Source organism: Salmo trutta, chromosome 26 (assembly GCF_901001165.1).
Source record: "Salmo trutta chromosome 26, fSalTru1.1, whole genome shotgun sequence".
Taxonomy (NCBI): Eukaryota; Metazoa; Chordata; class Actinopteri; order Salmoniformes; family Salmonidae; genus Salmo; species Salmo trutta.
This window is the reverse complement of record NC_042982.1, coordinates 19147687-19169137: the sequence shown is the minus strand read 5'-3', so window position 1 is coordinate 19169137 and position 21451 is coordinate 19147687. Positions and strand designations below refer to the sequence as shown.

At 48.8% G+C, this 21451-nt stretch overlaps 1 protein-coding gene across 4 annotated transcripts in view; it reads left to right on the top strand.

Moving 5' to 3' along the window:
• LOC115163327 (breast carcinoma-amplified sequence 3) overlaps positions 1 to 21451 on the top strand; it is a 305848-nt gene that overhangs the window by 132350 nt on the left and 152047 nt on the right. For all 4 annotated transcript variants that reach the window (XM_029715122.1, XM_029715120.1, XM_029715121.1 and 1 more), the window contains 3 exons: positions 3470 to 3570; positions 11627 to 11823; positions 11997 to 12094. In XM_029715122.1, coding sequence (XP_029570982.1) covers positions 3470 to 3570; positions 11627 to 11823; positions 11997 to 12094 — 396 coding nt within the window. The remainder of the gene's footprint in view (positions 1 to 3469; positions 3571 to 11626; positions 11824 to 11996; positions 12095 to 21451) is intronic.

Below are 21451 nucleotides of genomic sequence, written 5' to 3'. Positions count from 1 at the left end.
GCAAACATGGCGTGAATAATTTACCTCCCTGCTCTTCTGGCTGGCTCCTCTGAGCTCTCTGAGTAGGCTAGGCACCTCAGTGGTGGCTGCGCTGGTGCTTTTAGGCCCTGGCCTCCCCCTAGTTTCAAGTTTTATTAGTGGTATATACAGTATACACATGGTATACACCGTCCAACGAAATGCTTACTTGCAAGTTCCTTCTTGACAATGCAACAACAATAAATATTAAAAGATAACAATTCGAATATAAAGTGTAGCCCCTAGCTTCCTTTCATAATGTAGTAACTGGCGACGGGCTGTCTCCTGGGCCTTCCACCATGACGAAGTGCCACGGCCTCGTCAATAACCGCTAATTGGCTGAGTGAGAGACTTCCAAGGCCGGCAGGAGCTGATCTTCACCGCTGGGCAGTTTGGTAAAGAGAAAGTGGGAAAGGATCAGCCATGGACAAGCAAGCCTTGTCAGATCGTGACATTATCCCAACTGGCCTGCGTAATTGTCAAAAGGAGCTGCCCAAATGAGCGCGTGAGAGACAGAGAGAGAGGTTAGAGGTAGAACGGAAGGGACAGGCCAGACAACTAGACAATGCGGCTGACCACCACTGAACAGATCAGATCATTAGTCGTATTTCTCCCCAGAGATCAGCCCCTGCCCTGAGGTCAGCAGTCAGCCCGGATCAATACCTGGCCTTGCTTTGTTCTGGGTCTGCTCACTATACCTGCTGTTACTGCTACTGGCATCCGCCAGACAACTCACTCTGTCTGAAATTGCACACTATTCCGGATATAGTGCACTACTTTTGACCAGTGAACTATATAGGTACTAGGGTGCTATATTGGACGCACCCCTGCACTACCTACTGCTACTGGCCTTGACCAGACCACTCACTGAGTCTCTCCTCTGGTCAGCAGAACTAGACCACATCCTCTCAGAGACACAGAGACACAGGCTCTTTAAGATCGTTTAGGAAAGGTTTAAAATCACTTTTGTTTTTTACTGTGTTTTACCAGAACAGGGGATTTTTCAAAGAACAACACCAATCAGATTTGCCTGGTAAACACCACCAATTAGCAATTTTTCTACTTGATAGGAATGGTTATAATAGTCATTTCAGATGGTAATCTTTGCTATCAACCATCACTAAAGCAAATATGCCGCCTTGTGATGATTAATTAGTACACTGTTTTCACATTATGTTGTCACTAGACTGAAACATTTTCGTACATGTTATGGCACTTTCCTATTGAAGGTAGAGTAGAGCTCTGTTTGCTAACCCCATTCCCCCCCGATGATTATAGGGAGATTTGGGCACTCATTTGCATATCATTAAACTCATGTCATATACAGTGTCAACGTTTATGATCACCGTGTTTAATGTACAGTTACAAGATGACATGTCGTCACACCCTGAGTTGTTCTGAACAGAATGATCCTCAGTTTGTTTATTGTGAAGAGAATTTGCAGCTGAACACACATCTGAATGACTCCTTTCAATGCTCACCAAAATTACCATCTGAATTGCCTTGTGAAAGCCTGACACTGTAAGATCCTATTTTATAACATAGCTAGTCATGTTGGCAACAGAACAAGCTTTCAAATGATGCCCACCTGACCCAGATTTCTATTTATAATGTGCTGTTTTGGGTTTGCATAAGGAACAACAGTAATTGTGACACAGTAATGGTGGGGATGCAGGGTTTTGTTCTAGTAAGTCAAGAGCTTAAAAAAAGCACCTTTATAGTTGAGACTCTTCTTTGAGTCATATAAGTGCAATGAAATTATTAAGGAACTGTGCACTCTTTGGAGAGGTGGTTGGCAACTTGGAGACACCAGTTAGTCGTCTCTCTCAAACCCCTGTGATTTGTTCGTCTTATGTTGCACCTACCCCACATTTACAAGGAATATTCTTATGTTACTCAAGGTATCCAGAGTATTTTGTTATCAACAAATTTGGCGAAAAGTAAATGTAAAATGCACATGAAGTCAACAGTATAATGTTTGGATTCTTGTGTCAGGTGAACTTTGGTATAATATATGTTCCCATAATTACCAAACTCTTCCCTTTCAATTGCTACCATGCTTTCACACACACACACACGTACACACACACGTACACACACACAGAGGTCTGACTGTGCTTGACCCTTGGGGATGACCACTGCCTCCCCACTCAGGAGCCTGTCCAGCTCTCTGAGGCCAATGGAACCCCCCGCCCCTGTCGCCGTAACCTGATCCAGCCAGCCAGCAACGGCTCCAAAGCATCAATAATTAATTAGGGAACAGCTATTGCCCCCAAGGGGTCATAGAGCAAGAGTAGAGTCGGTGGGAGCAGGACAGGCTCCTACAGGAAGGAAGGGTAGTAATGATTTTGTTTAATAAGTAACACAAGCAGACTTTGTTCTTCTGCCATTAGAGAGCAACCCAAGGTATCAAAGGATCTGGCTAGGAACCACACACACCTTCACCACACCCGTCTCTCCAGAGCAGGGGAGAGCAGTGTGTTACAAGCTTTTAGGAACACCAGGGCAGCCTCTCCACAGTGGAAGAGTGTCAGTCGAGGTATTTGTTACAGCACTGCTGTGTGTGGTGTCAAACCGACAAGCACACCTCCTTAAGAAGCCTCCCAACACCTGCTCTATCCACGACAGAGACAGAGAAAAAGCGAGAGAGCGAGGGAGAGAAAAGGCGAGAGAAGGGGCAAAAGAGACAGCAGCGCCTTGTGCGCTCCAGATGAGAACTTGACAACTTTATTAGTCATTCCCACATTAAACAAATTCACCACAGACTGACACGGGGTGGGGGGCGCTAGGCCCTGAGGTGCCGGGAGCAAAGACTGATTTTACACTTTAAGCTTCATTCTCCACGCCTGCTTATTCAAGCCTCCAACTACACCATCTGTCTAGATGCCTCTCTCTCTGTGCCGCTGACGGGCATCACACACACGCACGCACGCTCACTCACACACACACAAGCACGTACACACACACACATGTTCTCTCTCACTCACACTTACACATGCTCCTTCACACACTCAGGCACACATATGCCCAAATGCCCTTTTGCTATCTTTCCTCCCCCCTCTCTCGACTTAATTGAGTGTCAGAGACACTAGACAACAGGAAAAACTTGCGCTCTCTGTCTGTCTGTCTGTCTGTCTGTCTGTCTGTCTGTCTGTCTGTCTGTCTGTCTGTCTGTCTGTCTGTCTGTCTGTCTGTCTGTCTGTCTGTCTGTCTGTCTGTCTGTCTGTCTGTCTGTCTGTCTGTCTGTCTGTCTGTCTGTCTGTCTGTCTGTCTGTCTGTCTGTCTGTCTGTCTGTCTGTCCGTCCGTCCGTCCGTCCGTCCGTCCGTCCGTCCGTCCGTCCGTCCGTCCGTCCGTCCGTCCGTCCGTCTGTCTGTCTCGCCCTCTCTCTCTCACCCGCTCCCTCTCTCGCTCGCCCGCTCTAACAAACACTATCTCCCTCTGTGTCCACAGTGGTGCCACCTGGAAGCCCTGGCCCTATCACACGCCACGAGTCTTATGACAGCCTGACGTCGGACCACAGTGGACAGGAGGATGAGGAGTGGCTCTCACAGGTGAGACTAACACTGCCCAGCTGGCACCTTTTTGAGTGATAATTGAGTCAACATCATGAAACACACCAGCACTAACACGCCTGATTCAGGTAATCTAAAGGGCTGATGCTTAGTTACTGGTAGAGCAGGTTTATTAGTCCACCAGGAATGGATTGAGGAATCCTTCCAATCTATAGAAATATCAAAGCATTTGCATCATCTGCACTTCACATGTCCTATGGTGGCTAGAGAGGGACAGTCACCCCTTCAAGAGCCTATTGCCCAGCATGCTCTTTCTTTTCTCTCCTAAAGGACTTCTCCTTAGCAATAGCTGGTAGGGGGAGCCTTTTACGTGCCTTTGATATTTTAAGTGGAAATTGTGCACAAATATTCCATTTTAAAAGCCTGTCATACTAAATTAAATGAAGTGCCCTTTAACATATTGTAGACCACTTGGAAAATGAAGAATTGCTAAAGTGTTAAAATTCAGCATTTTCACATCCTGAGACTTCTAGGAAGATTTTAACCCACTTAAACCCCAACCATTTTAAAGCCCTAGTTATTTTGTGCCTTTGAAAAAGTCATTTCTTAAGATTATTATTTATTTAATGTGATTAGTGATTCATTTTAAGGTATAAAACGATATGTGAACTGAACTCACGTTTTTAATATGGTGCAAATATTCCTTTTTTAATATTTTTTTCAAAAGAAACAATGAACAGCTAATAATAGTCAAATCATAGTGTAAAAGCAGGTGAGCTGGTTTTACTATTTTGGGCAATTTTCTGTTGTTTTTTGGTGGAAATCTGAGTGTGTCGAACATGTTCAACCTGTTACCCACAAATAGACAGGCTAGAAAAGCTTCCATTCCCCCTGTCACCAAGGGATTTATGGCTGATTTAAGATCAAATCTTCAACCTTGTTACGGTCAGCCCTGTTACTTTATTTGGCACTGAATAGGCACAAGTCGGTCTTCATGACAGAATGTTACAATTTTGTTTAAATAAAATGTGTTTTTTTTTCACCAAGTTACACTACTCAAAGGGCACTCAATTGTTGAAACGACCCAGGAGCTAATAGGTGGATTTTGGACTAAGTGGCTCTTGACTGTTGGACTCCTTGTCTTTGTCCAGCAGTGCATGATGCCACTATTGAAATAAGATTACATTTTAATCTAATACCAAATAGTGGCCTTTTTGGCACTGAGTACTGCCGTGAGATGTGGTTTGGAGGGATATGTGGTTGGGATATGTAGCGTTACAGATAGATAAGTTGTATGGTGATATGACCCCACTCTCTTCGGCTTGGTTAACCCTTCACTTCCTCATGTCTGAAGCCTGATCTCTGCAGGTAACCATCACATTTCCGCCATCAATCATTTCTGGCCATATATAATGGATTGGGGTAAATGTATCCCACTTAGTCTGTGGTTTCCTTGTGGTTAGTAGCTACTGATAGTGTTGCCGGGAGCCAAGCCAACTACCGTCTATCTACCATCTCCTGCACCAAAACTACTGACGCTTGGCTGGATTTACGCTTGCTCTGTTCTATTATTAGCCAGGTGAAGTCTTTGTAAATGGAGGTTGGCAGCCAGGCCACTAGGGGGAGTTGTGCTGTTTTGGTAAGGTACAGCTTCAAACTGCCAAGCAGTGATGGGGGACACGGCGTTATGGGGAACACGGTGTTGTCTGTCAGACAAACTTGTTAAACCAAGGTTCTGACTTATTGCACTCAACAAAGTTATCACAAGACTTGGAGGCTGTGGCAGCGCTATCCTCAGGAAACAACGCGGTGTATTTTCAACTACTTAATAGCTCCTGTAAATCATTGGATGAGGCTCCTCAACATGGCATCTCACTTGTCCTCCAGTTTATCCCAACACACTTACCTCGTCGCCTTTCAAATTCAAATCTGAAATGGCACTGGAAGACAGAACACTGGTCTTGATCCATTCTAGAGACAAGCCCTCTAAGGTCATGCTGTCAGTTGTGTTCTGTACAATAGTCTGGAGGATAAATAGTGAAACATGTATAGTATGATGATAATGGCTAGATTGAGTTAGAGCAGCGCTGTCTTGTGAATGTCATTAAATCAGATCCCTTCATTAGATTATCAGCAGTGTTCAGAATCAGATGGGTCTGCAGGTTTCTAATGCAACTCCACATTGTGACCTTTGGTGTGTGCCGTCCGTCTGGGCGCTGTATGTAGTGCGACTTAGGAGACATTACTTGTGTCCCAGATGGCCCCATATTCCCTTTATAGTGCACTACTTTTGACCAAGGCCCATAGAGGTCTGGTCAGAAGTAGTGCACTATTTAGGGAATAGGGGGCCATTTGGGACACCGCTTGTGCGTAATAGTGTAAGTGGCTCTCAGGTCCATCAGATGCCAACAATGCCTGAATCAACCCCACAGATTCCCCCTTATCCTCCTGGTTTCAATACCCCTCCATCAAGTCATCAGGTCTGGCTCTGACGGTCTTGACACATTCTATTGGGTTAATGCAGTAGCTACCAAGCCTCTGGAGACTGGACTATAATTCTCTCCCTCCTCCACCTCCTGTGCTATACAATGACTTCATATCAGATGTCCCTGAGCTGTTATATCATCAGTCCTTTGGTGGTTCTGTGAGCTCTACACAACTCTGTGATAACTCGTATTGTCAGGCACAGTATGTGTCAGGACAGGGTGTGACAGACCGACAGGAGGGCAGAGACAAGGAGAGCTGGGCATGACAGACAGACCGACAGGAGGGCAGAGACAAGGAGAGCTGGACATGACACAGACCGACAGGAGGGCAGAGACAAGGAGAGCTGGGCATGACAGACAGACCGACAGGAGGGCAGAGACAAGGAGAGCTGGACATGACAGACAGACCGACAGGAGGGCAGAGACAAGGAGAGCTGGACATGACAGACAGACCGACAGGAGGGCAGAGACAAGGAGAGCTGGACATGACACAGACCGACAGGAGGGCAGAGACAAGGAGAGCTGGACATGACAGACAGACCGACAGGAGGGCAGAGACAAGGAGAGCTGGGCATGACAGACAGACCGACAGGAGGGCAGAGACAAGGAGAGCTGGACATGACAGACAGATAGACAGGAGGGCAGAGACAAGGAGAGCTCGGCATGACAGACAGACCGACAGGAGGGCAGAGACAAGGAGAGCTGGGCATGACAGACAGACCGACAGGAGGGCAGAGACAAGGAGAGCTGGACATGACAGACAGATAGACAGGAGGCCAGAGACAAGGAGAGCTGGACATGACAGACAGATAGACAGGAGGGCAGAGACAAGGAGAGCTGGACATGACAGACAGACTGACAGGAGGGCAGAGACAAGGAGAGCTGGGCATGACACAGACCGACAGGAGGGCAGAGACAAGGAGAGCTGGGCATGACAGACAGATAGACAGGAGGGCAGAGACAAGGAGAGCTGGGCATGACACAGACCGACAGGAGGGCAGAGACAAGGAGAGCTGGGCATGACAGACAGACCGACAGGAGGGCAGAGACAAGGAGAGCTGGACATGACAGACAGATAGACAGGAGGGCAGAGACAAGGAGAGCTGGACATGACAGACAGACCGACAGGAGGGCAGAGACAAGGAGAGCTGGGCATGACAGACAGACCGACAGGAGGGCAGAGACAAGGAGAGCTGGACATGACAGACAGACCGACAGGAGGGCAGAGACAAGGAGAGCTGGACATGACAGACAGATAGACAGGAGGGCAGGGACAAGGAGAGCTGGACATGACAGACAGATAGACAGGAGGGCAGAGACAAGGAGAGCTGGACATGACACAGACCGACAGGAGGGCAGAGCCAAGGAGAGCTGGACATGACAGACAGACCGACAGGAGGGCAGAGACAAGGAGAGCTGGGCATGACAGACAGATAGACAGGAGGGCAGAGACAAGGAGAGCTGGACATGACAGACAGACCGACAGGAGGGCAGAGACAAGGAGAGCTGGGCATGACAGACAGACCGACAGGAGGGCAGAGACAAGGAGAGCTGGGCATGACAGACAGATAGACAGGAGGGCAGAGACAAGGAGAGCTGGGCATGACATACAGATAGACAGGAGGGCAGAGACAAGGAGAGCTGGACATGACAGACAGACCGACAGGAGGGCAGAGACAAGGAGAGCTGGGCATGACAGACAGACCGACAGGAGGGCAGAGACAAGGAGAGCTGGACATGACAGACAGACCGACAGGAGGGCAGAGACAAGGAGAGCTGGACATGACAGACAGATAGACAGGAGGGCAGGGACAAGGAGAGCTGGACATGACAGACAGATAGACAGGAGGGCAGAGACAAGGAGAGCTGGACATGACACAGACCGACAGGAGGGCAGAGCCAAGGAGAGCTGGACATGACAGACAGACCGACAGGAGGGCAGAGACAAGGAGAGCTGGGCATGACAGACAGATAGACAGGAGGGCAGAGACAAGGAGAGCTGGACATGACAGACAGACCGACAGGAGGGCAGAGACAAGGAGAGCTGGGCATGACAGACAGACCGACAGGAGGGCAGAGACAAGGAGAGCTGGGCATGACAGACAGATAGACAGGAGGGCAGAGACAAGGAGAGCTGGGCATGACATACAGATAGACAGGAGGGCAGAGACAAGGAGAGCTGGACATGACAGACAGATAGACAGGAGGGCAGAGACAAGGAGAGCTGGACATGACAGACAGATAGACAGGAGGGCAGAGACAAGGAGAGCTGGGCATGACACAGACCGACAGGAGGGCAGAGACAAGGAGAGCTGGACATGACACAGACCGACAGGAGGGCAGAGACAAGGAGAGCTGGGCATGACAGACAGACCGACAGGAGGGCAGAGACAAGGAGAGCTGGACATGACAGACAGACCGACAGGAGGGCAGAGACAAGGAGAGCTGGGCATGACAGACAGACCGACAGGAGGGCAGAGACAAGGAGAGCTGGGCATGACACAGACCGACAGGAGGGCAGAGACAAGGAGAGCTGGGCATGACAGACAGACCGACAGGAGGGCAGAGACAAGGAGAGCTGGACATGACACAGACCGACAGGAGGGCAGAGACAAGGAGAGCTGGGCATGACAGACAGACCGACAGGAGGGCAGAGACAAGGAGAGCTGGGCATGACAGACAGATAGACAGGAGGGCAGAGACAAGGAGAGCTGGGCATGACAGACAGATAGACAGGAGGGCAGAGACAAGGAGAGCTGGGCATGACAGACAGATAGACAGGAGGGCAGAGACAAGGAGAGCTGGGCATGACAGACAGATAGACAGGAGGGCAGAGACAAGGAGAGCTGGGCATGACAGACAGACCGACAGGAGGGCAGAGACAAGGAGAGCTGGACATGACAGACAGATAGACAGGAGGGCAGAGACAAGGAGAGCTGGACATGACAGACAGACTGACAGGAGGGCAGAGACAAGGAGAGCTGGGCATGACAGACAGATAGACAGGAGGGCAGAGACAAGGAGAGCTGGGCATGACAGACAGACCGACAGGAGGGCAGAGACAAGGAGAGCTGGACATGACAGACAGATAGACAGGAGGGCAGAGACAAGGAGAGCTGGACATGACAGACAGACTGACAGGAGGGCAGAGACAAGGAGAGCTGGGCATGACAGACAGATAGACAGGAGGGCAGAGACAAGGAGAGCTGGACATGACAGACAGACCGACAGGAGGGCAGAGACAAGGAGAGCTGGGCATGACACAGACCGACAGGAGGGCAGAGACAAGGAGAGCTGGGCATGACAGACAGACTGACAGGAGGGCAGAGACAAGGAGAGCTGGGCATGACAGACAGATAGACAGGAGGGCAGAGGAGGGGAGAGGACAGCATCTGGCCCTGCGCCCCGACACTGATGAGAACCATAGCATCTGTTTATCTCTGGGGCTGGGCGACACTGATGGTGTTAACTGGCGAGTACACACACACACTGAAATCCTCCTCCCTCCCCCTCTCTGTGGCCTAATTTACACAGCTGTGCCAGGCCACGTGTCACACACACACCACGGACGTATTACGAGACCCTAAGCTGTCACCCCTGTCTTGGCTCTTTCACTGCCAAATAGACATGAGAGAGGGAATGAGGGAGAGGGCAGAAGGGGGGGAATGGGGGAGAGGGAATGGGGGAGAGGAGAGGGTGAGAGGGAATGGGGCAGAAGGGAGAGAGAATGAGGGAGAGGGAATAGGGGGAGAGGGCAGAGGGTGAGAGGGAATGGGGCAGAGGGGGAGTGGGGGAGAGTCAGAGGGGGAGAGGGAATAAGAAATTGGGAGTAAAAAGAGAAGGTGAAAGCTAGTTACAATTGTTGTGTCCTCTACTCATCTCCCACATCCATCTAGTGTAACATTACTGACAAACATCTCTGGAGTCTGCCACTCTGTCATGTTAAGGCCCACCATGCCATCTCTCAGGGGAAAGACACTGCGGACAGCTGTTCCTGAGCTTTAACGGCCACGGTGGCATTTCTCAGAAATGATGACGCTAATGTGGCTCTGACGCTCGTCCTCTAATCCCGTTGCCACGGAAATCTGTCTCCCTCATTTCCTATTCCCCTAACGCACACACCCGCCAGCTCATTGTGACTACAGCGTCTTGGCTCTGTGGACAACAGGCTTTAATCTGACCGGTTTACATCTAGAACGGATGTGGACAACAGGCTTTAGTCTGACCGGTTTACATCTAGAACGGATGCGGACAACAGGCTTTAGTCTGACCGGTTTACATCTAGAACGGATGTGGACAACAGGCTTTAGTCTGACCGGTTTACATCTAGAACGGATGCGGACAACAGGCTTTAGTCTGACCGGTTTACATCTAGAACGGATGCGGACAACAGTCTTTAGTCTGACCGGTTTACATCTAGAACGGATGCGGACAACAGGCTTTAGTCTGACCGGTTTACATCTAGAACGGATGTGGACAACAGGCTTTAGTCTGACCGGTTTACATCTAGAACGGATGTGGACAACAGGCTTTAATCTGACCGGTTTACATCTAGAACGGATGTGGACAACAGGCTTTAATCTGACCGGTTTACATCTAGAACGGATGTGGACAACAGGCTTTAGTCTGACCAGTTTACATCTAGAACGGATGTGGACAACAGGCTTTAGTCTGACCGGTTTACATCTAGAACGGATGTGGACAACAGGCTTTAGTCTGACCGGTTTACATCTAGAACGGATGTGGACAACAGGCTTTAGTCTGACCGGTTTACATCTAGAACGGATGTGGACAACAGGCTTTAGTCTGACCGGTTTACATCTAGAACGGATGTGGACAACAGGCTTTAGTCTGACCGGTTTACATCTAGAAAGGATGTGGACAACAGGCTTTAGTCTGACCGGTTTACATCTAGAACGGATGTGGACAACAGGCTTTAGTCTGACCGGTTTACATCTAGAACGGATGTGGACAACAGGCTTTAGTCTGACCGGTTTACATCTAGAACGGATGTGGACAACAGGCTTTAGTCTGACCGGTTTACATCTAGAACGGATGTGGACAACAGGCTTTAGTCTGACCGGTTTACATCTAGAACGGATGTGGACAACAGACTTTAATCTGACCGGTTTACATCTAGAACGGATGTGGACAACAGGCTTTAGTCTGACCGGTTTACATCTAGAACGGATGTGGACAACAGGCTTTAATCTGACCGGTTTACATCTAGAACGGATGTGGACAACAGACTTTAATCTGACCGGTTTACATCTAGAACGGATGTGGACAACAGGCTTTAGTCTGACCGGTTTACATCTAGAACGGATGTGGACAACAGGCTTTAATCTGACCGGTTTACATCTAGAACGGATGTGGACAACAGGCTTTAGTCTGACCGGTTTACATCTAGAACGGATGTGGACAGTGACGCTGTAGTAGTTATTTTATTTATCCGAAATGGGAAACTGGTTTTCAGCAGTTTGTACACAAACACAGTAGCAGTATTTTAGTTTAACTTAAGTGAAATAAGACAAAGGTAAACTACACTATTCCAGTGGTTTTATGTTGCTAGCATGTTAATGCTAACGTTATTGTCTGGCCCCTACCAGGTGGAGATAGTCACCCACACAGGGCCTCACCGTCGGCTGTGGATGGGTCCTCAGTTCCAGTTTAAGACCATCCACCCATCTGGTCAGACTACAGTCATCTCCTCCTCTTCCTCCGTGCTGCAGTCCCAGGGCCCCAGCGACATTCAACAGCCTCTGTTAGACTTCCACACTGATGACCTGGACCTACACAGTCTCAGGTAGGTGGACAATCATGCTGCCATAGTTCTATGTGACTTCTGCTATTTTGAACAGGTCTTCTCTTGCAAAAATAAGATTTTATCTCAATTATTCTATGATATATTATTAAATGTAGCATAACAGCAGTTAAATAAATACATACATAAGTAACTGTACATTTGTGTGTGTGTAGGATCCAGCCCGTGCGTTCTGAGCCGGTCAGCATGCCTGGTTCCTCTCGGCTGGTGGCTGAACGGAGGGGACAGGGGACGGTCATTGATATAGGATCGGGTAGGAACCATGCTACTATATACTATTCTGTCTGTCTGTCTTGATATATGTATATATGTGGTATGAGACTGTGTACAGGTGTCTTCACCTTGTTCAGTACAGAAGGATGTCTGTACACACACACACACACACACACACACACACACACACACACACGTAAATGCAAGACCCGTGACCTGTGTCAACTGTATTTTATTCATAATGATTGTAACATTATGACTGTGGGCCTAGCGAACACCCCAGCCTTTGTTTTCCTCTTCAAACACACAGAACCACGTTAAACCACATAATGACCTACATGATAATCTACTCTGACTTTTCACAGTATCCAAGCTGGAGATAGTCCTAGTGATGACATAATCATAACCCTGCATTGTGATTGGCCTGATTTGTGTATTAGATTAGATTGATCTGCTTTAAAGATGGTCTCTTTTTACGTTTGGCCTTTCTTCATTCTGTTATGATGTTAGGGTTTAATCCAATCATGTTGAGATGAAAGCTGGCACGTACAGTTTTGTTCTCTAGGGGTTATTGCCGTTGTACTGATCTTGTGAGAATCCCAATTGGATTTAGTGCTATTTTTATTTTTTTTGTCATTGTGAAGCCAGCATTAGGATCAATGTGACCAGTATGATGTCCTGGTATTTCTGCTGTGTGTTTATTATGGTTTTATGACGCGGTGATAGTAAAGGCCTTGGATGTAGAAGGTACAGTAACCTAGCCCTGTTTGTTTTATTAACACTGCATCTTCGCTTGAAGCATGTTTTGACGAGGTATCTCACTCCCTTTCACCAAAAACCAAAATCATCTACAAAGTACATTCTTACCTGGTTTGAACCAGGAAGGCTTACCCTCCCTCTCTCCTTGTTGTCTGGAGGACTGAAGGAGGAGAGGAGAAGAGACGAGAGGAGGTAGAAGGAGAAGAGAGGAGAGATGAGGAAGGTAGTGATGGTTATCAGTCTCTAGCCTGCCACCGGTGTGGCGCCTCTTCTTATCAGACACACATCGCTTTTGTCTTTCCTTCAAAAGGGCAAGTGTGTGTGTGTGTGTGTGTGTGTTTTAGCATGGATTAGTGCAGTTTGTGTGTGTGTGTGTGTGTGTGTATGTGTGTGTTTTAGCATGGATTAGTGCAGTTTGTGTGTGTGTGCAAGTTTTTTTGCAGCTAATGTAGCCAAAGTCCCAGCAACTTGTGATTGTATAAGTGCTTAGTGGCAGTAACATCAGTCATACAGTAAGTTCCACTGTAGAGACTCTTCCCGTCATTGGGACTCATAGACAGTCTCCCCAGTGTCTGGGATGTTATCTCTGTATATGCTGTATCCTACACTACACACTAAGACATTCCCCAGGGGCTTAGGATTGGGACACACACACATCTTTATGGGCATGGAAGAGGGAAGTAGAAGCTCTACAGCCAATGTCTTGATTTTCCTCACTAAACAAAATCAATGGGACCTGCAGCCACCATTATCAATACTGTCTATCTGCTCCCCAAGAGTCACTATGAGGAGGAGGAAGCTGTGTGTGTGTGTGTGTGTGCTGTCGTAGACTACATGAGTGCCCTGGTAGACAGGATCATTCTGTGGTACGGCGGAACCAAAGAAACAATGCTAGAGGACACAAACAAAGAGACAGAAAGGCTGTTCATCTGGTCTGTGCTGATAAGTCTCTGACAGGGATCACAGCGGCCCTACAGCCTGGATAGGTAGTTGTTTTGTTATGACTCACTGAAGAAAACACCCTGCTCCTGGTTCTGGAGAAAAACACTTTCTTTAGCCCCCCACTCGCACCGCTTGTGTGTTTTATCGGGAGCCAGGGATCTAACTAGTGTTGCTGCTTACGACAGAGCAGAGCACGTAGGGAGAGAGAAGATGCAGGCATGTTATGAGTTAGTTATCACAGGTGGGTGGGGGGAGTTTGTGTGTCCTCTTGATAGGAGGAGCAGGAGAGATACACGGCACCAAAGACATTTATTGAACACTACTGCCGTTAAGCATTAAAAAGTGTGTGTCTTTAGTCCATTAAAAGGAGACAGTTGGTCTTTCTGGTCTAATCAGTGTTGGATCAGCAGTTAACAGCCATTAGACACTTCCTGACACTCAGCATTATCACAGCTGGCACTGCTGCTGCCCCTCTCACTGATACCACTCATCACAACACCTGCACAGTGCAGCCCCTCAGTCACGTAGCGTCCAGGGCAGGGGGTCTCCTCAGCTGTTGTAGTAAGAGGTGGAGGGATAAAATGAATGGAGGGATGGAGGAATCGAAGGAAGGATGGGTGAGTCCCTTCATAGCTGAACGGTCCTAGGAAGGTAGACGGGCACCTGCGCACAGACAGAGAGACAGACAGACAGACAGACAGACAGACAGACAGACAGACAGACAGACAGACAGACAGACAGACAGACAGACAGACAGACAGACAGACAGACAGACACTGATCCTTAACCCTACACCCCACAATTACCTGAGCAGCCATAAAGGCCTCCTGTGTGTGGAGAGATAGTGGTCACATTCACAACTCTACCATTATGCCATATGATCTCTTCCTTTAAGGAAATTGGGGGGAATATCTTTCTTTCATTACCCGTGACCTCACCCCCCCATCTACCCTTCCTTTTCCCCATCCCCATTCTTTCTCTCCTCCCATCAATGGGGTCCTTGTCCCCTCTGCTCTCTAAAGGTTTCACTTCTTCCGGCGACCTGGGGGTTGCCAGGACAATAAGTTGAGGTGGCACCGCCTGGGGCCACCAGTTCTAACAGAGACGTCTGTTTTGTCATCACACCCCTGTAATCAGCCAGTGAATGATACCATTCTTATAACCGCACCGCTTTGTCTGACAGAGAGAGAGAGAGAGAGAGAGTGAGAGAGGGAGGGTTAGAGAGAGAGGGAGGGTTAGAGAGAGAGGGAGGGTTAGAGAGAGGGAGGGTTAGAGAGAGGGAGGGTTAGAGAGAGAGGGAGGGTTAGAGAGAGAGGGAGGGTTAGAGAGAGAGGGAGGGTTAGAGAGAGAGGGAGGGTTAGAGAGAGAGGCAGGGTTAGAGAGAGAGGGATTGTTAGAGAGAGGGATTGTTAGAGAGAGAGGGAGGGTTAGAGAGAGAGGGAGGGTTAGAGAGAGAGGGAGGGTTAGAGAGAGGGAGGGTTAGAGAGAGGGAGGGTTAGAGAGAGAGGGAGAGTTAGAGAGAGAGAGGGAGGGTTAGAGAGAGAGAGAGGGAGGGTTAGAGAGAGAGAGAGGGAGGGTTAGAGAGAGAGAGAGGGAGGGTTAGAGAGAGAGAGAGAGGGAGGGTTAGGGAGAGAGAGAGAGGGAGGGTTAGAGAGAGAAAGAGAGAGAGAGAGAGAGGGAGGGTTAGAGAGAGAGAGAGAGCGGGAGGGTTAGAGAGAGAGAGCGAGAGGGTTAGAGAGAGAGTGAGAGGGTTAGAGAGAGAGAGAGGGGGTTAGAGAGAGAGAGAGGGGGTTAGAGAGAGAGAGAGAGAGAGAGAGGGGGTTAGAGAGAGAGAGAGAGAGAGAGAGGGGGTTAGAGAGAGAGAGCGAGAGAGAGGGTTAGAGAGAGAGAGCGAGAGGGAGGGTTAGAGAGAGAGAGCGAGAGGGAGGGTTAGAGAGAGAGAGAGAGAGGGAGGGTTATAGAGAGAGAGGGAGGGTTATAGAGAGAGAGGGCGGGTTAGAGAGAGAGAGGGAGGGTTAGAGAGAGAGAGAGAGGGGGTTAGAGAGAGAGGGGTTAGAGAGAGAGGGAGGGTTAGAGAGAGAGGGAGGGGTTAGAGAGAGAGAGGGAGGGGTTAGAGAGAGAGAGAGAGAGAGAGGGAGGGTTAGAGAGAGAGAGGGAGGGTTAGAGAGAGAGAGAGGGAGGGTTAGAGAGAGAGAGGGAGGGTTAGAGAGAGAGAGAGAGGGAGGGTTAGAGAGAGAGAGAGAGGGAGGGTTAGAGAGAGAGAGAGAGGGAGGGTTAGAGAGAGAGAGAGAGAGAGAGAGGGAGGGTTAGAGAGGAGAGAGAGAGAGAGAGGGAGGGTTAGAGAGAGAGAGAGGGAGGGTTAGAGAGAGAGAGAGAGAGGGAGGGTTAGAGAGAGAGAGAGAGAGAGAGAGAGGAAGGGTTAGAGAGAGAGGGAGGGTTAGAGAGGCTGAGGGAGGGTTAGAGAGACAGATGGGGAGGGTTGGAGAGAGAGGGTTAGAGACGGAGAGCGATCGAGAGGGGAAAGGGGGGTGAGAGAGATTCAGGCCTGGCTTTTCTATCCCTGCCGCTATCTATCTATCTATCAATCTATCAATCTATCAATCTATCTATCTATCTATCTATCTATCTATCTATCTATCTATCTATCTATCTATCTATCTATCTCTCCCTCCCTCCCTCCCTCCCTCCCTCTGTCCTTTTCTTCTTTTCTTTCTTCCTTTCCTTCCTGGGGAGATGACAGTAAATGGGTTTTGGTAGCTGCCTAGATTTATTGTTGCTGTGTGTGTGTGTGTGTGTGTGTGTGTGTGTGTGTGTGTGTGGGGGGGTCTTTTTTTAAGACTTGAGGGAGATGGGCGGGGGAAGGGGTTGACCACATGTAAGGATTTATTGTGTGGGTGCATGAAATGGATGGAAGTGGAAGCTGGAAGAGTGTGTGTATGACATTGGACATTGATTAGTGTGTTGTTGTGTTGGTGCACTTTTGAGCAGGAGGGATTGTGTGTGGGTGGGAGCTGTGCTGAGCTCACTAGGACTGTTTGAGGTGCTGTGGCAGTGTACGCCATATGTTTTCCTGTGTGTGTGTGTGTGATATTTGTGTGTGTGTGCGGCCCTGTAATGCCAGGGGGCAGTGGGTACTGAGCAGCTGCTGTTTAGACCAACTTTAAAAACACCAATGTGTCGGGCATCTGCTGTGTGTTCCCTGTTCAACCTGCACACTGTAGGGTGTGTGAGTGGGGGTATGAGGTTACATCTGCTGTGTGTTCCCTGTTCAACCTGCACACTGTAGGGTGTGTGAGTGGGGGTATGAGGTTACATCTGCTGTGTGTTCCCTGTTCAACCTGCACACTGTAGGGTGTGTGAGTGGGGGTATGAGGTTACATCTGCTGTGTGTTCCCTGTTCAACCTGCACACTGTAGGGTGTGTGAGTGGGGGTATGAGGTTACATCTGCTGTGTGTTCCCTGTTCAACCTGCACACTGTAGGGTGTGTGAGTGGAGGTATGAGGTTACATCTGCTGTGTGTTCCCTGTTCAACCTGCACACTGTAGGGTGTGTGAGTGGAGGTATGAGGTTACATCTGCTGTGTGTTCCCTGTTCAACCTGCACACTGTAGGGTGTGTGAGTGGAGGTATGAGGTTACATCTGCTGTGTGTTCCCTGTTCAACCTGCACACTGTAGGGTGTGTGAGTGGAGGTATGAGGTTACATTTGCTGTGTGTTCCCTGTTCAACCTGCACACTGTAGGGTGTGTGAGTGGAGGTATGAGGTTACATCTGCTGTGTGTTCCCTGTTCAACCTGCACACTGTAGGGTGTGTGAGTGGGGGTATGAGGTTACATCTGCTGTGTGTTCCCTGTTCAACCTGCACACTGTAGGGTGTGTGAGTGGGGGTATGAGGTTACATCTGCTGTGTGTTCCCTGTTCAACCTGCACACTGTAAGGTGTGTGAGTGGGGGTATGAGGTTACATTTGCTGTGTGTTCCCTGTTCAACCTGCACACTGTAGGGTGTGTGAGTGGGGGTATGAGGTTACATCTGCTGTGTGTTCCCTGTTCAACCTGCACACTGTAGGGTGTGTGAGTGGAGGTATGAGGTTACATCTGCTGTGTGTTCCCTCTTCAACCTGCACACTGTAGGGTGTGTGAGTGGGGGTATGAGATTACATCTGCTGTGTGTTCCGTGTTCAACCTGCACACTGTAGGGTGTGTGAGTGGGGGTATGAGGTTACATCTGCTGTGTGTTCCCTGTTCAACCTGCACACTGTAGGGTGTGTGAGTGGGGGTATGAGGTTACATCTGCTGTGTGTTCCCTGTTCAACCTGCACACTGTAGGGTGTGTGAGTGGAGGTATGAGGTTACATCTGCTGTGTGTTCCCTGTTCAACCTGCACACTGTAGGGTGTGTGAGTGGGGGTATGAGGTTACATCTGCTGTGTGTTCCCTGTTCAACCTGCACACTGTAGGGTGTGTGAGTGGAGGTATGAGGTTACATCTGCTGTGTGTTCCCTGTTCAACCTGCACACTGTAGGGTGTGTGAGTGGGGGTATGAGGTTACATCTGCTGTGTGTTCCCTGTTCAACCTGCACACTGTAGGGTGTGTGAGTGGAGGTATGAGGTTACATCTGCTGTGTGTTCCCTGTTCAACCTGCACACTGTAGGGTGTGTGAGTGGAGGTATGAGGTTACATCTGCTGTGTGTTCCCTGTTCAACCTGCACACTGTAGGGTGTGTGAGTGGGGGTATGAGGTTACATCTGCTGTGTGTTCCCTGTTCAACCTGCACACTGTAGGGTGTGTGAGTGGGGGTATGAGGTTACATCTGCTGTGTGTTCCCTGTTCAACCTGCACACTGTAGGGTGTGTGAGTGGGGGTATGAGGTTACATCTGCTGTGTGTTCCCTGTTCAACCTGCACACTGTAGGGTGTGTGAGTGGAGGTATGAGGTTACATCTGCTGTGTGTTCCCTGTTCAACCTGCACACTGTAGGGTGTGTGAGTGGAGGTATGAGGTTACATCTGCTGTGTGTTCCCTGTTCAACCTGCACACTGTAGGGTGTGTGAGTGGAGGTATGAGGTTACATCTGCTGTGTGTTCCCTGTTCAACCTGCACACTGTAGGGTGTGTGAGTGGAGGTATGAGGTTACATCTGCTGTGTGTTCCCTGTTCAACCTGCACACTGTAGGGTGTGTGAGTGGAGGTATGAGGTTACATCTGCTGTGTGTTCCCTGTTCAACCTGCACACTGTAGGGTGTGTGAGTGGGGGTATGAGGTTACATCTGCTGTGTGTTCCCTGTTCAACCTGCACACTGTAGGGTGTGTGAGTGGAGGTATGAGGTTACATCTGCTGTGTGTTCCCTGTTCAACCTGCACACTGTAGGGTGTGTGAGTGGGGGTATGAGGTTACATCTGCTGTGTGTTCCCTGTTCAACCTGCACACTGTAGGGTGTGTGAGTGGAGGTATGAGGTTACATCTGCTGTGTGTTCCCTGTTCAACCTGCACACTGTAGGGTGTGTGAGTGGAGGTATGAGGTTACATCTGCTGTGTGTTCCCTGTTCAACCTGCACACTGTAGGGTGTGTGAGTGGAGGTATGAGGTTACATCTGCTGTGTGTTCCCTGTTCAACCTGCACACTGTAGGGTGTGTGAGTGGAGGTATGAGGTTACATCTGCTGTGTGTTCCCTGTTCAACCTGCACACTGTAGGGTGTGTGAGTGGAGGTATGAGGTTACATCTGCTGTGTGTTCCCTGTTCAACCTGCACACTGTAGGGTGTGTGAGTGGAGGTATGAGGTTACATCTGCTAGGACACTCCAGAACCCTGTAAGTGTCTCTCTTAACTGTCATGTATCCATGGATATGTCTATGTGTATATGTAGAAGGGGTGTCTGTGTGGGAGGGACACACACACACACACACACAGATGCCAATATACCCACACACCCTAAGCCTGCATGGCAGTGTGTGTAGTGTCAATTTGGGGACGACATGTCAGTTTGGAGACAATGCCATCCCTAAGTACACATGGCCTCAAACCAGCTGCAGAGTGCCGGCCTTTACCCTCCATGTAAGGCGCTGGGCTGTTGTGGGCACACCAGCGTGGATGGATGTGTTTCTATGGGTATAGACAGCCCAGGAACATTGTCTCTCCATCCCTTATGTGTCTCCAGGGGAGAAGTCCTTGTCATCATGGTTAACACTGACAAGTCAACTAGACACCCAGCAAAGTTTGGGGACAACACTCACTTTCTCCTTCTCTCTTACCCTCCATTCCTATCACTTCATCCCTCCCTCTCTCTCACCAGCATATGCCTCACACACTCTACTAGCCTCCCCTCTCTCTCCCCCTCCTCTCCCTGACACTAACTCTCCCTGACAGTGTCTCCATTGCGGTGTGGGATAATCCACCTGGGCGGGGTGTTAAAGTAGGACCCAACCGGCCCTCTCAGCTCCATAATGGATCGATCCGGACGGCCCCACAGCCGGCTGCTGTAATGGGATTTTTTACACCTAGCTAGCGGAGGCTGAGCAGAGTAACGCTAATGCACGCTGCCCCACTCCAACACACTTCCTCCTTAAAAATGAATATGGATGGAAAATGAGAAAGCACTCACGACGAGGAGACGGAGCGAGAGAGAGATGGATAGAAAGAGAGACATGGATAGAAAGAGAGATGGATAGAAAGAGAGAGATGGATAGAAAGAGAGAGATGGATAGAAAGAGAGAGATGGATAGAAAGAGAGAGATGGATAGAAAGAGAGAGATGGATAGAAAGAGAGATGGATAGAAAGAGAGAGATGGATAGAAAGAGAGAGATGGATAGAAAGAGAGAGGGATAGAAAGAGAGATGGATAGAGAGAGAGATGGATAGAAAGAGAGAGATGGATAGAAAGAGAGAGATGGATAGAAAGAGAGAGATGGATAGAAAGAGAGAGATGGATAGAAAGAGAGAGATGGATAGAAAGAGAGAGATGGATAGAAAGAGAGAGATGGATAGAAAGAGAGAGATGGATAGAAAGAGAGAGATGGATAGAAAGAGAGAGATGGATAGAAAGAGAGAGATGGATAGAAAGAGAGAGATGATAGAAAGAGAGAGATGGATAGAAAGAGAGAGATGGATAGAAAGAGAGATGGATAGAAAGAGAGAGATGGATAGAAAGAGAGAGATGGATAGAAAGAGAGAGATGGATAGAAAGAGAGAGATGGATAGAAAGAGAGAGATGGATAGAAAGAGAGAGATGGATAGAAAGAGAGGGATGGATAGAAAGAGAGAGATGGATAGAAAGAGAGAGATGGATAGAAAGAGAGAGATGGATAGAAAGAGAGAGATGGATAGAAAGAGAGAGATGGATAGAAAGAGAGAGATGGATAGAAAGAGAGAGATGGATAGAAAGAGAGAGATGGATAGAAAGAGAGGGTTTCTTTGTCACTCATTTTTTACTAGTTTCTCGCTGTCTTTCTATTTCCATCTGGAAAATCTAAAATGTTCTGTTCAGTCCTGTTGAAGTTAGAATGTGGGGGAACATCGCCCCACCTAAGTAATTGGAGGGGAAACGTTGCTATTTCACAAAGCCCAAATGGCACACAATGGTTGTTTTGTAATTATTTTGATCTCCTTATGGTTTTGTCCCTGTGTGGGTGGAATTGTGGAATTGAAATTAGGAGCTGTTGAGGGATTGGCCGGGCTGGAGGGTTGAAAGGGCATTACCAT